This window comes from Erythrolamprus reginae, chromosome 2 (genome assembly GCF_031021105.1).
Source record: "Erythrolamprus reginae isolate rEryReg1 chromosome 2, rEryReg1.hap1, whole genome shotgun sequence".
Classification (NCBI taxonomy): Eukaryota; Metazoa; Chordata; class Lepidosauria; order Squamata; family Dipsadidae; genus Erythrolamprus; species Erythrolamprus reginae.
Window position 1 is genome coordinate 110,149,893 of NC_091951.1, and position 18,912 is coordinate 110,168,804.

The 18,912-nt window shown below is 39.1% G+C and overlaps 1 protein-coding gene across 5 annotated transcripts; it reads left to right on the forward strand.

Annotated features, from left to right (window-relative positions):
* Positions 1 to 843: 843 nt before the first annotated feature.
* On the forward strand, positions 844 to 13,473 carry LOC139160811 (heterogeneous nuclear ribonucleoprotein H-like). 5 transcript variants are annotated; one of them, XM_070739146.1, is made up of 6 exons: positions 844 to 942; positions 3,940 to 4,086; positions 4,893 to 5,048; positions 5,216 to 5,359; positions 7,002 to 7,189; positions 13,292 to 13,473. In XM_070739146.1, exons 2-6 carry the CDS (start codon positions 3,981 to 3,983, stop codon positions 13,379 to 13,381), a joined length of 684 nt encoding a protein of 227 aa, XP_070595247.1. In that variant the 5' UTR covers positions 844 to 942; positions 3,940 to 3,980; the 3' UTR covers positions 13,382 to 13,473. The 5 variants fall into 5 exon arrangements, with proteins under 5 accessions (XP_070595247.1, XP_070595248.1, XP_070595251.1 ...); XM_070739147.1 differs by having other exon boundaries at positions 899 to 1,298; XM_070739150.1 differs by having other exon boundaries at positions 924 to 973.
* The last annotated feature ends 5,439 nt before the right edge of the window (positions 13,474 to 18,912 follow it).

The window sequence follows — 18,912 nt, forward strand, 5'->3', positions numbered from 1 at the left end:
TTTTAATGTAAGGAATATTCTTCTGGGTTCAGTTCTAAGTGGGAAAAAGACCTTGGATTCATAGAAGTTGTTTGGAAAGAAGGAGCACATGGCATGAAGATGGATTACATGCTTCCAGATGTTGGGTGAAGAGAAAAGGGCAATTGCTGAGAGTCCGAGTTTTTATAACAAAGATGGGTGTGGGACAGTGATGGGCTACCAATTTTTTTTAACTACCACTCTGGGGTAGAGTTCCAAAATTTGCTACCAGAACTGCGTTCCTGACCGTACCCGTAGGAGCCCATCACTGGTGTGGGAGATGAGTGAGCTGAACCATTCCTTGATGGCACATTGACAAAGGTGGGGGCTACTAAGGAGAGTCTTTTTTCTGCCTAAAAGCATGTTTCTGGGGATGTTCTATATAATATTCTGCCTTCTAAATATTTCCTAGGATATTTCATTTTTTCTAGGAGAGGGGCGGGTGCTAACTTCCTACAACAGTAAGAGAGCAGCTTTCTCTGAAAAAACTTTGTGCTTACTAACTTCTACTTTTCTAAGCAAGAAGAAATAGACAGTAATGCTTCAAACTTTGGCTATAACTTTGCTTGCTTTTAGATGTTCACAGATCTGTAGATCATCTTTCCCAGGATGTTCCCAAGTACTGACATCATAGTGATTGGTCTGTAGTTTCCTAGATCTGTCTCCCCCCCCCCTTTTTTTTTTTGTGGAAAATGGTAGCCACATAACTATTCACCAACCTTTTGTTTGGCTCTTCTTGTATTCCAGCGCCCAAATACAAAAACTGTGGGGTTTAAAAGGAAAGGGGGATGGTGCCTTTGTAATCAGGCGATTGGCTGGCTGCAGAGGACGGCGTGGGAAGGGATTATTTAATCTGACGTCACAAGCCTACAAGTAGGGGAACGGGTTATTTACAGAGGCGGAGAGCAGCTGCGCAGACGCCCGGTGAGCCTGGGGGCAGGTTCCGAAGGTCGGAGTGGGTAACGCCGGCAGTCAAAACCGAGTCTTGATTTAACAAATTCATAGCTTCCGGGTGTTGCTTTAGCATCCTGCCTGACTCTGCGGGACCGCCTTGCTTTCGCGTTCAAAAATCCCGCGTCTACTCGGCCAATGGCGAGACAGCGCAGCCAAACCCTCTTTTCCGTCGGCTGCTGATCACGTTTTGCTTTCTATTCCCGCTTTAGGGCGTCTACTGGTCGTCGGATGTTAGGTTCAGATTTGAGTAGGCTTCAAGTCGCCGCCCATCTCGAAGTGTAGCTTTGTAGAGCTGCTATTCCCAATACCTCCCCCTCGCGTCCTGGGTAATTTCTGAGTACATTTTATCCGAATTATAAAAAAGAGTCTGCTTAGTTTCCTACATGCGCTTCTGCCTTTTGAGCGCAGCGTACCTGAAAGTCTAAAATGTGTATGTATGATTTCGTGGATCCGTTCGTGTCTTCGGTTGTATGTTTTATTTTATTGATTGGTTGATTTTGTCCAATAGACAATGAGGGTTTTAGTGGGTATACACATAGTAAAATACATGATGAACGTTATAGAGGATATACTCATAGTAAAATATATCTAAGAAAGAATAGAAGAGAAATTATAGGAATAGAACATATCAATGAAAGAATGGAAGAAGAGATATAGGAATATAAGAAAGGTATAGGACAGTGTTTCCCAACCTTGGCAACTTGGAGATATTTGGACTTCAACTCCCAGCTGGGGAATTTTGGGAGTTGAAGTCCAAATATCTTAAAGTTGCCAAGGTTGGGAAACACTGGTATAGGAGATATAGGAGAGCAATAGGATGGGACGGACGGCACGGTAGTTGGCCTAAATGGGCTAAAAAGAGAGAAAAAAAAGTCTAAATGCAGCTTTGATGAAAGATCCTGTATGTGTTTGTTTTTTGACTGAGGACAAAAGCTGAGTGTCGGGAGCAAGATTAAAAACGTGGCGGGCATTGTCCTTGCAGCTGCGGGGATGGTTGTTTTCCCCGTCTGGGAGGTTGCATGCAATGGGAACGGCGACAATTGCAGGAATGGGGATATGCTCCATAATGTGAAGGCGATTATAGTTTAATTACAGGAAGCTTCCTTTCGAATACATTCAGTGGCACCTTCTTTCCCAAGTAAAATCCATTTAAGATTTATGCTGTAAGGTGGAGTGGTGCTTAAAGATGGAAGGGGAGAGAAGAAACAATTGGAAGGCAGGGGCACTACGGGAGTTTATGTACCAGTGTCTCTTTTCTGTTCCATTTTCATCCACGATGCAGCTTAGTATTTGTTGGTCCTTCTGAATTTGGGGTCCGTCTCTTCAGGTTCTTAGGAGCAGTAGAAGCAGTGATGGGCTCCTACGGGAACGGGGTCAGGAATGCAGTTCCGGTAGCAAAATTTGGAGCTCCACCCCAGAGCACCCAATTTGCACTGAAAGATGTTGAAACAAAATGCATAAGCCATGCCCACAAATTTTGGTAGCTCATCACTGAGTAGAAGCATGTTTTTTGAGGTGATCATGATATCCTAATCACATAATTAAGAAGAGCCTGATCAGTCACTGATGTTGGCAGTGATGTTGAACCTTCCTCAGGGATGGCTGGTTCTATTTCTACCTCTATTTCCTCATCATCTTGAGGCTGGGCCTCTTCGCTACATGCATACAACTCTTGCCACTTGCTCTTTGGTCAAACACTTCTCTTGCTTGTTTTTAATGAGGCCTGTAACAGCAATAAATGGTGTTTGCATCTTTTTGACTTGCATAAATGCATTCCTGAGATTGATCCTTCACGTACAGGTGGTCCTCAGCACGATCACAATTGAACCCACAATTTGCGTTGCCTAGTGAGAAATTAGTTAAGTGAGTTTTGCCCCATTTTACAACTTTTCTCACCACATTTTTAAGTGAATTACTGCAATTCTTAAATTAGTAACACAGTTGTTAAGTGACTCTGGTTTCCCCATTGATTTTATTTATTTATTGGATTTCTATGCAGCCTCTCTCCGAGGACTCGGGGAAGCTCATAACATCTAAATATACAATACACAATATCTTAATCTTTTGCTTGTCAGAAGGTCATGAAAGGGGATCGCATAATTCTGGAACACTACAAAACTGTTGTAAATATGAGTCAATCGTCAAGTTCCAAATGTAAACCATATGATCATGGAGATTTTGCAGTGAGTGGTCATAAGTGTTAAAAGTGCTAATAAGTCGCTTTTTTCAATACCGTTGTAACTTTGAATGGTCACTAAATGAACTGTTATAAGTTGAGGACTACCTATAGCAGTGTTTCCCAACCTTGGCCACTTGAAGGTATCTGGACTTCAACTCCCAGATTTCCCCAGCCAGCATTTGCTGACTGGGGAATTCTGGGAGTTGAAGTCAAAATATCTTCAAGTGGCCAAGGTTGGGAAACACTGACCTATAGCCCAATAAATTTCATTCTCCGTCCTTCCTGCCTTCTGGAAAGCTGCATTCAGTCTTGCTTCTTTCCGTTTGCCAAGGTGTCTTGGCTGTTTTTCTTTGCTCAGCTATTTTGCTGGTCTCATCTGCAAGTCACTCGCACTTTTCCTCTGGCTTCTTGTATGGTACATGTTCTGCAATTCCAATAATGGTTGATTGAATTTCTTGCCATCAGGTGTCCTCTCAGCAGTGTCAAATAGTTCAAACCTGTTTTTCACCCCAATTGTACATGTGAGGTGAAAGCAGAAATAGGGTCTGGCTAAGTTCGCTGCCATTTTCTAAGAACGCAGCGTGTACTTCTACAGCTGCGTGGCTTTCTGTGTTTGGAGAGGTGAAGTGATACTTTAAACCGATTCCAGTGTCCTGGACCAGGATTTGGGTTGTCATATGTATTTGGGATGGACATTGGAAAAGCAAGGGCAAATAGGACGACCAGAGAGGGGGAGTTATGAAATTTCTGCTCCATTCAATGTGGCAATGTTTTTGTTTTGTCCCTAGCAACATAAAGCGAAATTGAAATCGCAATCATTTCTAAAAAGATGTCAAATGCTGACTGCGTTGAGAATTATGTTGAGACTTATGTCATAAAAGTGCGGGGATTACCCTGGTCTTGCTCTGCAGATGAAGTACAAAGATTTTTCTGTGGTAAGTTTTCTGTCTTGTCCTTCTGGCTAAACAGTACAATAAAGCTTTCCTCTTATATGGACTTTTCCGTTTTAGATGTTATAAAGTGTGAAGTATTCCCTTTTCCATTTTTAAATTGCATTATGTTGGATGTCTTGTAGAGTAGACATTCTTAGTCATCTAGGTCATGGTGGCCCCAAAGGTGCTTTTTCAGGCACTACTGAAAGGGCCACTTCAGCACTATCCGGTGACCCTGTGGACACAAAAAAACCTCCAAGTGTTCCAATAACGCTCTAAAAGGATGCAAATTACCAGCAAGGAATACAAACCATTCAATTCCCCACTATCCTGTCAGATCTGAAGAAGATTTTTGGATGAGAAATGAAACATTTTCAAAAGAAAAAACAAAGTCCATTTGCCTCCTGAAAAAGCACCTTTGGGATATGTTGGGCAACATTATTTTAGTGAAGTAATAAAGTGTGGTGGTTCTGAGTATACCTCCCGTCTTGAGAAGGGTATTTGTGTTTTGAGAACTTAATCTTACTGATAGCAATGTACTTTGTGATTAATGGATTATGCCTAATACCTTGTTAACTAGAATCTCCTTCCCTGTCTTAGATTCTTAGTTAATTTCTGTTCTGTATGTAGTCTGTAATATATACTGTAAGTGGTATCTTTGCTTCTTCCTATTCCAGAATTACTTGCAATTATTAATTTTTTCCTTGTTTTCTATCTTTATGGTTTGGATAATAGCCTTAAGCACGGTTGTATACATTTGACTTTTGCTAGAAGTCGTCTTGGGTGTTCATCATCTCACTTTTTCTTAGAGTGCAAAATATTAAATGGACATTCAGGGATCCATTTTATCTACACAAAACGAGGAAGACCAAGTGGAGAAGCATTTGTTGAATTGGAAACCGAAGAAGATCTGAAATTGGCATTGAAGAAAGACAGAGAAATAATGGGACACAGATATGTTGAAGGTTTGAATTAAGTTGGCATAGTAACTGATCAGTTTATTTTGGGTGGATTTTAGATGCATGTATTTTTTATGTGTTTATAAATGTGATCCTGATGTCCATATGATAGTTGTGCATTAACATTTTTGTGAAAGATTCCATAATTCATTAATTCTAAATGTCTCTTGCAGTATACAGGTCAAACAACGTTGAAATGGATTGGAATCTGAAGCAAACCAGTCCTAACAGCCCTAATACTGCCAATGATGAGTTTGGTCATTGTAGAGGGCTTCCGTTTAGTTGTAGCAAGGAAGAAATTGTTCAGTTTTCCTCAGGTATGTGGAGTATTAAGTTCTAGTATGGGTAAAGATTAGAATTCTACTTGCTCTGAAATAATGCTAAGTAATATTTACTAATAAAATCAGCCATGGCCATGCTTAAAATTGTAATATTAAACTGTTTCTCCTATTAAATGTTCCAAAAGGTTAAATGTTGTACTAGGACTGGTTTCATGTTTTGAAATGTCCATATAATTGTTCTATAAAATAGACTTAAAATAGAATGCAGTTCATACATTCAATATGTTGCAAAAATTAGAGTTAAAAAATATAAAATTATGCTTTACAGTTTTGAGTGTACACAGTAGTCCAAAGAATCTTAAATGTATTTCTGAACTATAGATCAACTTGCATTAACTTGATTTTATTGAAAAATGTCTATCCCAATGTCTTGCCAGAAACCTTAAAAAGTGTTTACATAGTTAGTTGAAATAATGATATAAATCATTGCCATTTTAAAAATATGAGATATTTCAGAGATACCTTTGAAATATGTATTTTGATTTATAGAATTATTCTTGCTGTGTTTTTTAACTGAAAAATTACATTTGTTTATATAAAATGGATTATATATTGCTTTTCTTAGGATATCCTGTGTTGAGAGTATTGTTATTAGAGCTGCAGAAATGTGGCTATTATATTTGCTGCATTTATATTGACATATTTCTGTTACAGAGTTAATACAATGATATACTGATTCTAAATATATTGATTGGGCTCTTGATTTTAATATTACCCCCTACCGGGGCTAATTTGTCCTCAGGTTGAAGGGTTGGAAATCATGCCAAATGAGATAACATTGCTGGTGGACGTCCAGGAGAGGAGTACAGGGGAGACCTTCTTGCAGTTTGTTTCACAAGAAATAGTTGAAAAGGCTCTAAAGCAGTGGTTCCCAACCTTTTTTTTGGCCATGCTCCACTTAAGCATCTCTAAATCCCTGCCCCATGACATATAATTTTTATTATTCAAAAAGTGAACTATTCACATGGAGGAAGCCTAAAAGGCCATTAACTAGGTTTAAACAAGGTTCCAATTGGCCCCATTAAAAATGAAATTGCCCCCCTGTAGGGCGTAAGCGCCATGTTGGGAATCGTGGCTCTAAAGAAAACATGGAAAGAATAGGGCATGGGTGGGGAATGATGGTTGGTTAAATATGTCGCTCTTCTTGCGATAAACGTTAAATCCATATTCTCTCTCATTTAAGTGCTCGCTTTACAATACAGTATATACTTTCATACTCTGTTTTCATAAAAATTATCTTCTTTTAATTCATGTGCAGACTGATTGAAGTGCTCCAGATGCTCTTTCCTATTTCACATTACCTTGCTAATTCAGATTTAGTTTAAAGTTATTTACAGAAGTTGAGAGATTATGGCTTTACATTTTTAATAGCATCAACCATGCCTCTAATTCTAAATGCACATAGCCTTTTGTTACCATAAAAATGTGATTACTAAACTTGTTCTATACAAAATTATTCTGTAATTTTTCACATAAAAGGATTAACTTTCAAAACTATCACAATATGGTCATCCGTTTGCTAGGCTGAACAAAGCAAAATTTGTCTTCCGTAACGATGAATGGTAAAATGAGAGTATTCCTCAACAGATGTCTTTATTCCATTTATTTCCTTCTCCAGAGAAGCAATCCCAAAACAAGGACCTGAAGAAAGCAAACAAAGCCTTAATGGAAGAGAATGATTACTTGAAGCTACAGCTTGAGCTGTTTATGGACATGGTGGCGGAGAATAAAGCACGACTACACTTAGTAGAAAAAGCCCTGGATACCACTGCTTTGCATTCAAATGTGAAAGAGTCAAATAATAAGGTGCTCATGCTTTGATAAACAACTTAGATATAAAACCTGATTGTGTTTCTGAAGTACTGACATTTAGACATTTAATACAACCTAGCAATGTAATGTCTTTTACTGTGCTTAGTGTGTTTTGACTCCCTGAGGTATTGGGCAGTGAGGAAACCTTCCCTTTAAATGTTCAGTTCTGCTGATGGCTGTATTCACAATCAGCAATTGCTTCTTGGACAGTCTTTGCTTCTGATGTGAGCACCTGTCCCAGAAACAACTCCCCACAGTCTGCACTGCAGCTTGCTAGTTACCTGCTTGTGCATAGATAACTTGATCAGACCAAATTACAGTCTCCATTTGTTCGTGGAAACTGGCATTGTACACCCTAATGGCCACTGGTTTCCCAGGTTCTTTGGCAGAAAAACTATCTTGTTTATTAACTGTGACCTCATTTCTTTTAATTCAGAGTGGTAGTGATTAAACCTGAGGCACAACATCAATATCATGCATTGATAATGTACTGTAATTAAGCATACTGATATATATACAGTGGTATCTCTACCTAATTTTTTTTGCCTCTTCTTAAGAACCATTTTTTACTTAAGAACCTGAGCCCAGAAAAATTTCCCAGGAAATTTGAGAGCAGCACGAAGGCCCGGACAGCGGCACGAAGGCCCGGACAGTTTCCTACCATTCTCCCGCCCCCGCAGAGGGGTGGCATACAAATCTAATAAACTAAACTAAATCTAATAAACTAATCCCGGCCATCTCGGGTTTTTCTGGGCTGCAGAGGAGCCTTTGGTGGCGCTTAAGGAGGCTTTGCAAGTCCAGAGCAAACAAAGCATTTTCCTTTCTCTGGACGCTTGGAGAGTGAATAAACCTCTGCCAGTGCCCAGGGAAAAGAAACACTCCCTTCGCTCTGGGCAGCCCAGAGCGAACAGAGCGTTTTCCTTTCTCTGGGTACTTGAAGAGGGAATAAACCATTTCTCTGTGGTGACTCCCTCGCGCTGCCTCCCATACACCCGGCGCAAGGTTGCCTCCCAGAGCATCTGGACATGGAAAGGCAAAAGGGGGCGCTTCTCCCTGGCCGGATCAACTCAGCTTCAGCCAAACTGAGGAGTCACCAAAGTGAAGGAAAGGCACCGGCTACAAAGCAAGTGAGCGAGAGGGGAGCCCTTCAGCATGGGAAGGAAGAGGAAGCAGGTACTTTCGGTCAAAGGAGGGGGAGGTTCCCCCCTCTTGCCTGCCTGCGTTTCTTTCTGTGGCGCAGTGTATGGGAGGCAGCCTTGCGCCGGGTGTATGGGAGGCGCATACTCCTCACCGCCTCAGAGTCCCTCTTTTTTTAAAACCTTTTTAAAAAAAAAATGTTTTTATTGATTTTTAACAATTTTTATCACACAACATAAAACAGTGCATAGTGAATTGTGCCCACCACCCCGACACACACACATTCCCCACCACCAAATTGGGGGTGTTTCTTGTATAGTCCACTTAACCCAAGAGCAATATATCTGTTTACATATTATAGAGTGATTCCAATTTATTTCTTGTAGCTTGGTCTCGGATTCTGCTCGTCATATATCGTCTTACCTTATCCCACCGTCCCATCAGCTGTCCCAACTCAGTTTCATTATCCGAATTTATCCTTTTTTCCATAATTTCAAATTGAATATGGTCCACCATGTACCTATACCAATTTTGCATTGTCCATTTTGTCGCATCCTTCCAACCCAAAACTATTACTGCCTGAGCGCTTTCTATTGCTGCTTTTTTTATTTCTCTAAATTCTCCCATCGCATTGCTTTTTACTAGTACTGCCATTTCCTTCGTGATTGACCATTGTATATTTAGCATTCTATTGATATCCTCTTTCACTTTTTGCCAAAATTCCTGCACTATCGGGCATTCCCAAAACATATGCATAAACACTCCTTTGTCTTGACACCCATGCCAACAATTCCCCTTGACATTCTGCTGAAAGTGTGCAAATTGAACGGGAGTAAAATACCACTTACGTAATATTTTCCTTCTCATTTCCCTGATTCTTGTATTTTTAATTTTCCTTATATTTTCTACTATATTTTCCATCTCTTGTACCTCTACTTGTATCTCATTTTGCCACCATTTAGTCAATCCATCAATCGTATCCCCTTCTGACTGCACTAGCAATTTATATATATTGGTTGCTTGCGCCTTTATCCCCTCACGTTTTTCTCTTATTATTTTCTCTAACCCTGTCTCCTCCCTCCATAGTAATTCTTTATTCTCCCTTTCATTTAGATATTTACATATTGCATTTATTTGTAGCCACCTTCCCTTACCTAACCACCATTCTATACGATTTCTACTTGGCCTGCCATCTTTCTCATATAACTGTTCTATCTTAGTTATCCCTCTTCCCTTCAACTCTCCTATAACCCTATTTAAGTTCGTTTCATTTTCTCTATTTATTACATAAAGTGATGACAGTTTAGATTTATATAATCCTATTTTCCCCTGCCATTTTTTCCAAATTTCCATAGTCCCTTTCATTGGGCCTATTAATTTACCTAAGTCGCTCCTGTTCCACTTTCTAAAGATTAATTCTCTATTCTTCATCCCGTTTATCTGTTTTTCCAATTTCACCCATTTATTTTCACATAATTGCAACTCCATTAACCTTTCCATTTGAAAAGCTTCCCTACACAGCTCCAAACATGGAACTCCCCATCCCCCCTCTTTTTCATTCGCAATTAACCACTTTTTCCTTATTCTTGGTCTCTTATCTTTTTCAATCCAATAATTTAGTTTTTTGTCCCACTCTTTAACCTTACATGCCGATAGCCCCCCCCCCCCCCCACCGACAGCACCTGAAATAGGTACATCATTTTGGGAGCTATCATCATTTTTAAAGCTCTTATTTTAGAGAGTCTCCTTAGCTTTTTCTCTTTCCAGCTCCTCATCTGTTTCAACATTTTCCTCCATATTAATCTATAATTCATCTCTTCAATTTTCACTGGGTTTTTCAATAACCAATTTCCCAAATATTTTATTTTTTAAGCCCTAATTTCAACCCTGATTCTTTCCTGATTTCTATCTGTTCTCTCAGATCTGTATTTAAACACATAATCTCTGATTTTTCCATATTAACCGACAGTCCCGATTCCTGTTTAAACTCTTGTAAAATGTTTATTATACCTTTAATCATCTCCATTGGGGTCTGGGTCAATATAATTGCATCGTCTGCTGTTGTAATCATAGGTTTATAAGCACTGGAATTAGGAAATAAAATATTACTGGAGAGTGATATTCTAGGTCCAAATTATGTGCTGAATAAGACCTTTATTCTTCCTCTATGGAAAGGCAGGCACCAAAGTCCAGGCTGAGCAAGCATCCTGCAGAATCATGATAAAGAAATATATGCCTTGCACATTCCTTTGTTAATTACCGGTAAAAACACATTCCAGGAAAGGAGAAAAGTTTGTAGCTTCCGTTAATTATCTATAGGAAAGCCACAAGAGAAGTTTGCTTTATATGTATGTGACGTTCGCAAATTGGTTATTCTGTACCACATGTCAGAACTGTGAAAATACTATAAAAAGGAGAAGTCTTGATGCATTAAAGGTCGTCCTCCCAAAAACTTTCTCTCTGTCGCTTCATTCTGATGTGACCATTATGGCATGCTGTGCCTTCCCCGAGGGCGACCCACCAGGGGAGGGCGGAAGGCTTTCAGTCTGCAAATAAATTTATTTTCATTTCTAATTCCCCTATTCTATATCCTGCCTAAGTGTTATCTTGTCTTATCTTATTAGCTAAGATCTCTATTGCTATTACAAATAATTTTGGAGATAAAGGGCATTCCTGCTTGGTACCGTTTAATATTTTAATACTCTGCGTTCTTTGTCCATTCACTCTTATATACGCTTCATTTCCTTTATAAATCTTTTATAGTTTCACAAAATTTCCCCCCCATATTTAGTTCATTACTTCTTTTTTTTAAACCTTAAAGTTTTGGATTTTTTTTATTTCCCTCACCGCATCTTCTTTCGGCAGCATCTGTCCTCCTCCTCTTCTTCCTCCTCAGCCTCCCACCCAAATTCTGAGGTTTTATTTCTTTCCTAGTGGGATTACACACATTGTTTGCTTTTACATTGATTCCTATGGGAAAAATTGCTTCTACTTACAAACTTTTCTACTTAAGAACCTGGTCACGGAACGAATTAAGTTCTTAAGTAGAGGTACCAGTGTACAAATGAAGATATTTCTTCAGCTGAACTCCATGCGTGTGTGTTTGTGTATGTATACACACACTATATACTGTATAATCTTGTTTTCTGCATTAACAAGATTTGTATTATATATACAGTGATCCCCCGAGTTTCGCGATCCCGATCATTGTGAAAGGCTATATCGCGATTTTTCCACCCGATGACGTCACTCCCTTCCTTTCTCATCTTTCTTTCTCTCTCTCTTTCTCTATCTTGCTTCTTCCTCTCTCACACTCTCTTCCTCCCTCTCTCATCTCTTTCTTTCCTTCTCTCTCTTTCTCTATCTCTCCCCCTCTTGCTCTCGAGCGGCAAGCGAGCAGCCGGGCGGGCGGGCGAACGGGGAAGCGAGCAGGCGGGCGGGCGAACGGGCAAGCGGCAAGCGAGCGGCCGGGCGAGCGGCTGACGGGCAAGTGGCAAGCGATCTTGGGGTTTCCCCTTTGCCTGGGCGGCGGGAAGACCCAGGGAAGGTTCCTTTGGCCGCCCAACAGCTGATCTGCTCCGCAGCGCGGCAGCAGCGAGGAGCCGAAGATGGGGTTTCCCCGTTGCCTGGTCAACGGGGAAACCCCATCTTCGGCTCCTCGCTGCTGCCGCGCTGCGGAGCAGATCAGCTGTTGGGCGGCCGAAGGAACCTTCCCCGGTCTTCCCCGCCGCTCACACGCAAACTCCACCATCTGCGCATGTGCGGCCATGGAAAAAGGGGCGCGCATGCGCAGATGGTGTTTTTCCTTCTGCACCACTACATCCCGAAATATCGATTATTGCGAGGGGTCTTGGAACGGAACCCTCGCGATAATCGGGGGATCACTGTATATTTATATTTATTAGATTTGTATGCCACCCTTTTCTGAAGATTGCTCTAACATATGCAAGGATTTAATGCTATACCCAGTTTGCTATAAACTTGATTCTAGCAGTTATGTGGTGTTATATGCACAGGAAGATTCAAAGGTAGAAATCTTTAGGAAGCTTCTGCAATTAATCCTAGACTTGCAGCCACTTGTTTAGTGACTGAAGTTACAATGGCACTGGAAAAAGTGACGTTTGACTGTTGCAACATCCCCATGGACCTGTGATCAAAATTCGAATACTTGGCAACAAGTTTATATTTATGACGGTTGCATTATCATTGGCTCATGGGGGTCAACTCTTGTGACTTTCTGACAAGCAAAGTCAATGAGAACACCAGATGCACTTAACAATTGTGTTACTCATTTAAAAACTGCAGTGGTTCAAATAACTGTGGCAAAAAGGTCATAAAATGTGGTCAAACTCTTTAACAAATGTCTCACTTAGTAACAAATGTTGGACTTAATCATGGTCATAAGTTGAGCACTACCTGCATGGGGAAAGGGTAAGGGAGAGTAATGTTTATACAGAATGCACAAAAATTAACTAAATTCCCAACCACACCTTCCTGACTTTAGTGGAAAGGTATTACTATAAGATGCACCAGTGTATCTTGCACTCTGCAAGCCTCCAAACCCTCTGCATGCCCCATTTTTGCAAAAATGGGGCAATTTTTCATCTGTTTTGTGAATAATGGAGTGCCCAGAAGATTTGGGAGGCGGCAGAGTGCTGCTGGGGGGAGACAAAAACACTGGGTTGCCTTCCCCCAGCTCCCAGAAGCACTCTGCAGACTTCCTAAAACCTCTGCACACCCTGGGCCCATTTCTTTTTTGTAAAAATGAGATGTAGGGGTGGGGCTTGGGGAGGCCAAAAATGGTTGCATTTGGTATATAAGATGCACCAACATTACACCCTCTTTTAGGGGGGAAAGGTATGTCTTTTACTCCAAAAAAGATAGTAAGTCACTTAAGGCTGTTGCTTGGCTTGAATCAATTTGCATGAAAATTCATGGCTGCTTTATTTGTCCTTCCAGGATTTAAGTATGGCCAAGTTGACAAAGATGACTGATGAGTTGGCTCTGGAGAAGGAAAAGAAGGATCTTAACTTTCCACTTATGTCCTAAATAAAAAGGAAATAATTTTAATAATAAAATGTACTGTATATAAAGTGAATTGAAGTCTAAGCTAATAAAACACATTTAGTTCTTTACTCTAATGCAGTGAGTTTCCTCTTGCTTTCTTCTTTGTGATCATTCTGCTTTTTTTTTGTTATTTCATCTTAGAGTCTATGTAGTATTTTGTTGAAAATGTTTTTGCTGATAAGAAAAGTATGTTGATATGCTAAGCTTATCTTTTGCTGACCGTTATATGGGTTCTATTCCTTTCCCAATTAGATAAGCAGCAGCGCTCACTGAATCATCTGCATGTTTTCTTCAACTTTCCTCTAGAGACCATGACAAAACAGAAATATTAGAGTGGGTGTAAAGTCTGAATATGGAGCTCAAAAAGCACCATCTGAATTCTTTTACACTTTCACCTAATTTGAAAAGAGGTGCCAGAATGACACCGTGAGATATTTTTGGATCTGCAAAACCTGCCGCTAAAGTTTGTAATATTTCAATATTGAAGAAGCATACATCAATAGAAATATTAGGAATCTGGTGGAATATTTTCAAATTGTAAGTATTTGTGAACTGCTGCTTAACTTCGTTAAGTGGACAACATGGTATAAGTGAGCTAGCAGCACACAAAAGCTTCTGTTTTTTGGCTACCATAACCTAACAGGGCTCTTCCGCTAGTATAGTTTTATGCCTTGTTTTTATACTTTACGGTTTTGGGTTTTTAATTGGCTGGCCAACATAAATGAATTAAGAATGACTGGAAAATAATGGAAGTTGAAGTCCACACACCACAAAGGTGTCAAGGTTGGGAGAGACTGTGCTAGATAGATAGATTTATTTATTTGACTTGTATACTGCCCCTCTCTGTGGATGGGGCGGCTCACAACATATATAAAAAAAACAATATACAATAACACATCTGAAATCCAATTAATATAAGATTAATATAAATAATTAATCTAAAACCATTCTAGAAAGGCTAAATCATTAAAAATCATTCAGATTCAAACCACAAACATACCACATACTCGTTGGCCAGAGGCTAGGGTCTAGTGACTCCAAGCCTGGCGGCATAAATAGGTTTTCAGATTCTTGCAGAAGGCGAGGAGAGTGGGGGCAGTACAAATCTCCGGGGGGAGCTGATTCCAGAGGGCCGGTTCCCCACAGAGAAGGCTCTTCCCCATGGCTATGCCAAGCAACATTGGAGAAGGCCGACTCTGTGGGACCTAACCGGACAATGGGATTTGGTTAGATCCCACAGATGTAGAGAGAGGAAAATCAAGGGGACAGAATGCAAAGAGAAGGGAACAAAAAGAGGAAGAAAATGAATGGCAGAAGATAAATTCAAATACAGGGAGAATAAAGACAAAGAAAATAATATATATACTGCACATACATCAGGGTGTCCAGGGGGAAAGCATTTTGAAATTCCTTGATATTTCCCTGTAACTTGCGGTCATAGATGATGTTATGCCAAACGGCTAAGCCGTGGAGAAATATTGGTAGCTGAGGAAGCAAGTTGTTGCCAGAGTTATGTTTATTTTTGCTTGACACTGCTAGGCAGTGCAATCCATTTTTTAAAAACATGATTTTTCCCTGACGTTTAAACATTTTAGTAAAGTTTGTTATTTTTTCCCTGATTTATTCTGTTTTGTTCACATATTCCCTGGTAATTCTGATATTTCCCAAACCCCAATTTCCCTGATAATTCCCTATTTTCCAGGTTTGCTGGAGACTCTGTACATACATTAACAAGGCATTAGCAGGAAGCTGTTTTGTGAAAGGCGGGAGGCAGCTCCCTCCCTTTGTGTTATATAGAGCCATTACTTCATTCCTTCCTACACATGAAAAAAATGACACTATGTAGCCACTGATACTGCTTTAGGAATTTCAGCATTCAACATGTACTCACACAATATTCTGGTCGACTATATTATCAACTTATGTTCTTAGAATCCACTTTTCTAACATATACACATCTATTGACACTTCAAAGCTACAAATATACTATGTATCACATAGGCAGGGATTCTAAACACACATGGAATATTTCTGTGAGAAGCTGAACAAAATTGTAAAACCAGATTAATGTAAAGAACCCATATTTTTGTCCCAGTTCTACAACTGATACTCCTCTGGTAAGGAAAGCAAGTTAAAAATAATGTCTGCTAATGTTGAAAAGAGCTCACTTGTCATGCCTGCCACAAACCTTTTGAAAAATGCAATATTCTCCTTTTCCAATTGCTTTTGCATGTCTAGAATTTGCAACTGATAGTCAGCAATGGAAGAAAATCTAATACCATTTTCATGGTGCAACATGCTTAATTCCTGGTTCAGTAAATTGCGAGGAGTTAGGCGATTGAGTTAATTTAATGGCTCAAGTAAACATTAGTGTATTCCACAAAAAACCAATCTTGAGAGTTATCTTCAAATTAATGTAGCAATAAAAAGTCTTGGAAAACCATTGGAACTATGTCTTCTAGTTACCGGTAAAGTAATTCAAACAGATCATCTTTATTTTGTTGTGAAAGGCTGAATATGAATACATTCTGGTATCAGATACTTTCTCCTATACAGTAACAGTTGAAAGAGACCCATGTTCAAGTCTGTCAGGATCCTTCTGTATCTTACTAATAGGTCCCATGAAAGGGACTATGGAAATTTGGAAAAAATGGCAGGGGGAAAATAGGATTATATAAATCAAAACTGTCATCGATTTATGTAATAAATAAATATAATGAAATAAATTTAAATAGGGGTATAGGAGAGTTGAAGGCAAGAGGGATAACTAAGATAGAACAATTATATGAGAAGGATGGGAGGCCAAGTAGAAATCGTATAGAATGGTGGCTGGGTAAGGGAAGATGGCTACAAATAAATGCAATATGTAAATATCTGAATGAAAGGGAGAATAAAGAAGCACTATTTAGGGAGAAGATAGAGCTAGAGAAAATAATAAGAAAAAACTGAGGGTACAAAGGCGCAAGCAAGCAATATATATAAGATGCTAGTGAAGTCAGATGGGGATGTGATCCAAGAATTGACTCAATGGTGGCAAAATGAGATACAAGTAGAGGTGCAAGAGATGGAAAATATAGTAGAGAATATAAGGAAAATCAAGAGTACAAGAGTTAGGGAAATGAGAAGGAAAATATTACATAAGTGGTATTACACATCCGTTCAACTTGCACACTTTCAGCAGAACGTTAAAGGTATCTGTTGGCATGGGTGCCAAGATAAAGGAGTGTTTATGCATATGCTCTGGGAATGCCCAGTGGTGCAGAACTTTTGGCAAAAAGTGCAAGAGGATATTAATAGGATATTAAATATAAGATGGACGATTGCTAAGGAAATGACAGTATTAGTTAAAAGTAGTGAGATGGGAGAATACAGAGAAAACAGGCAGTGATAGAAACCGCTCAGGCGGTAATAGTCTTGGGGTGGAAAGACGCGACAAAATGGACAATGAAAAATTGTTATAGGTATATGGTGGACAACATCGAGATTATGGATAAAAGGATGAATTCGATTAATGAAACTGATTTGCAACAGCTAATGGGGCGATGGGACAAGGTAAGGCAATATATGGCAAGTAGGATCCGAGACCAAGCTATAAGAAACAAGTTGGAATCACTTTATAATATGTAAAGGAATATTTCACTCTTGGGTTTAAAATGATTTATACAAGAAATACCCGGAACTGGTGGTAGGGTATGATTGATTGTCTGGTGGTGGGCACAAGCACTGAGCACATGTCATACGTTCTGTGTGTGTTTTATATTATAAAAATCAATAAAAATATTAATTTAAAAAAATGATCCTTCTGTATCTTAAGTGTATTTTATATTTACATATTAGTTTTGTTTCTGTGGTTTATGTGCTCAGTGTTGTGCTCTTGTACAATTTTAAAGTTTTCCAGTATTTTGTTGATCATTACATCTTTAATTGAAAAAAAATAATAAACCTGACTGATTTAAATTATATCAACATATGTATTGAAGGTAACACATCACTCTGCAAAGTAAACCTTACTTTAGATTAGCATTTTTAAAAAACAACAACCTGGTGGTCCATTTATTCTGTTGATTTTGTGACCCATTAAATTTTGCTAATTGAGTACACCAGAGTTAAATCAAGTATAAAAAGGACCCAGGGGAAGAGCCTTCTCTGTGGCGGCCCCAACCCTCTGGAACCAACTCCCCCCAGAGATCAGAATTGCCCCCACCCTCCTTGCCTTTCGTAAGCTCCTTAAAACCCACCTCTGTCATCAGGCATGGGGGAATTGAGATATTCTCTTCCTCCTAGGCCTATACAATTTATGCATGGTATGTTTGTGTGTATGTTTGGTTTTTAAATTAGGGTCTTTTAAACTATTTTAAATATTAGATTTATTATATGTTGTTTCACTATTGTTGTTAGCCGCCCCGAGTCTATGGAGAGGGGTGGCATACAAATCAAATCAAATCAAATCAATAAATAAATAAATAAAAAGATCACACACACCTTACTCCAGAAAAAACTTTTTATTAGACTTTTCTTTTTTCAGTTGTAGATGAATGATTGGCAAAATGGAAAAACATTTGTATCTTGCAAATGTAGTTATCTGAACTAATCTTGTTATGTTCTAGATCTATGCTTCTGATACAACGCTAGGTGTACCCAAATATTAGCATTAGCAAACGTGGAATGGAGGAGATGAGAAACCTGCACAATACATTTCAAGAGACCTATTAGTTCAAGTGAACAATTTATTCAGTTTAGCATTTTATTTATACAATGGCAGAGTAAGCACAAGTATGAACAATAGGATAGGAGCTCTTTCATTAAAGGCTTAACCCATGCCATGAATCTAAGCAAATCTCCATTCAGCTGCAGTTAAGGAATAAGATGGCCATATTTTCAGTTCTTACTCCACCCCGTCCCATCTTAAATTATGGAAGCTAAATTCCAATGATTTTTTTTTTAAAATGAAGGCAAAATGTTAACAAAATAAGTTATTCCTAGTCAATAGGTTTGATGTATTACTTTGTTGGAACAAAACTACTACAAAGGCTTTAGAATCTTAAAAAGAAATGGATTATAGTCTTGTATGGCATACCTACTAGAATTTTGCCAAAACCCAAGTATGGAATACTGGATTCATTCTGGCCTCCATCCATTTGCCTTTAGATTGAGTGATGTCGTACACTGGAGCAGGAGGTAAGAAACCAGTTTCTCCTGTAAAATTTGAATTTTCTAACTTGTATTATTTCAAGCAAGAAGCAATGCTTCATCTGCAAACTTCTCAGGTGGCAAACTATTTCTCCTAATAATTTTAGTCCTCCATATCCATAGTATGAACTGTTTTATCCTAATACTCCCTATTCTGATGAACCCTCTTCTCTCAATTCATACACAACACACTTTATAATGGTTATTTGAAAATAGAGGTTATGTGGGGAAGGAAGACCTTCTCTTGGAACTATTTTGTCTGTAGCAGTGTTTCCCAACCTTGGCAACTTGAAGATATCTAGACTTCCACTCCCAGAATTCCC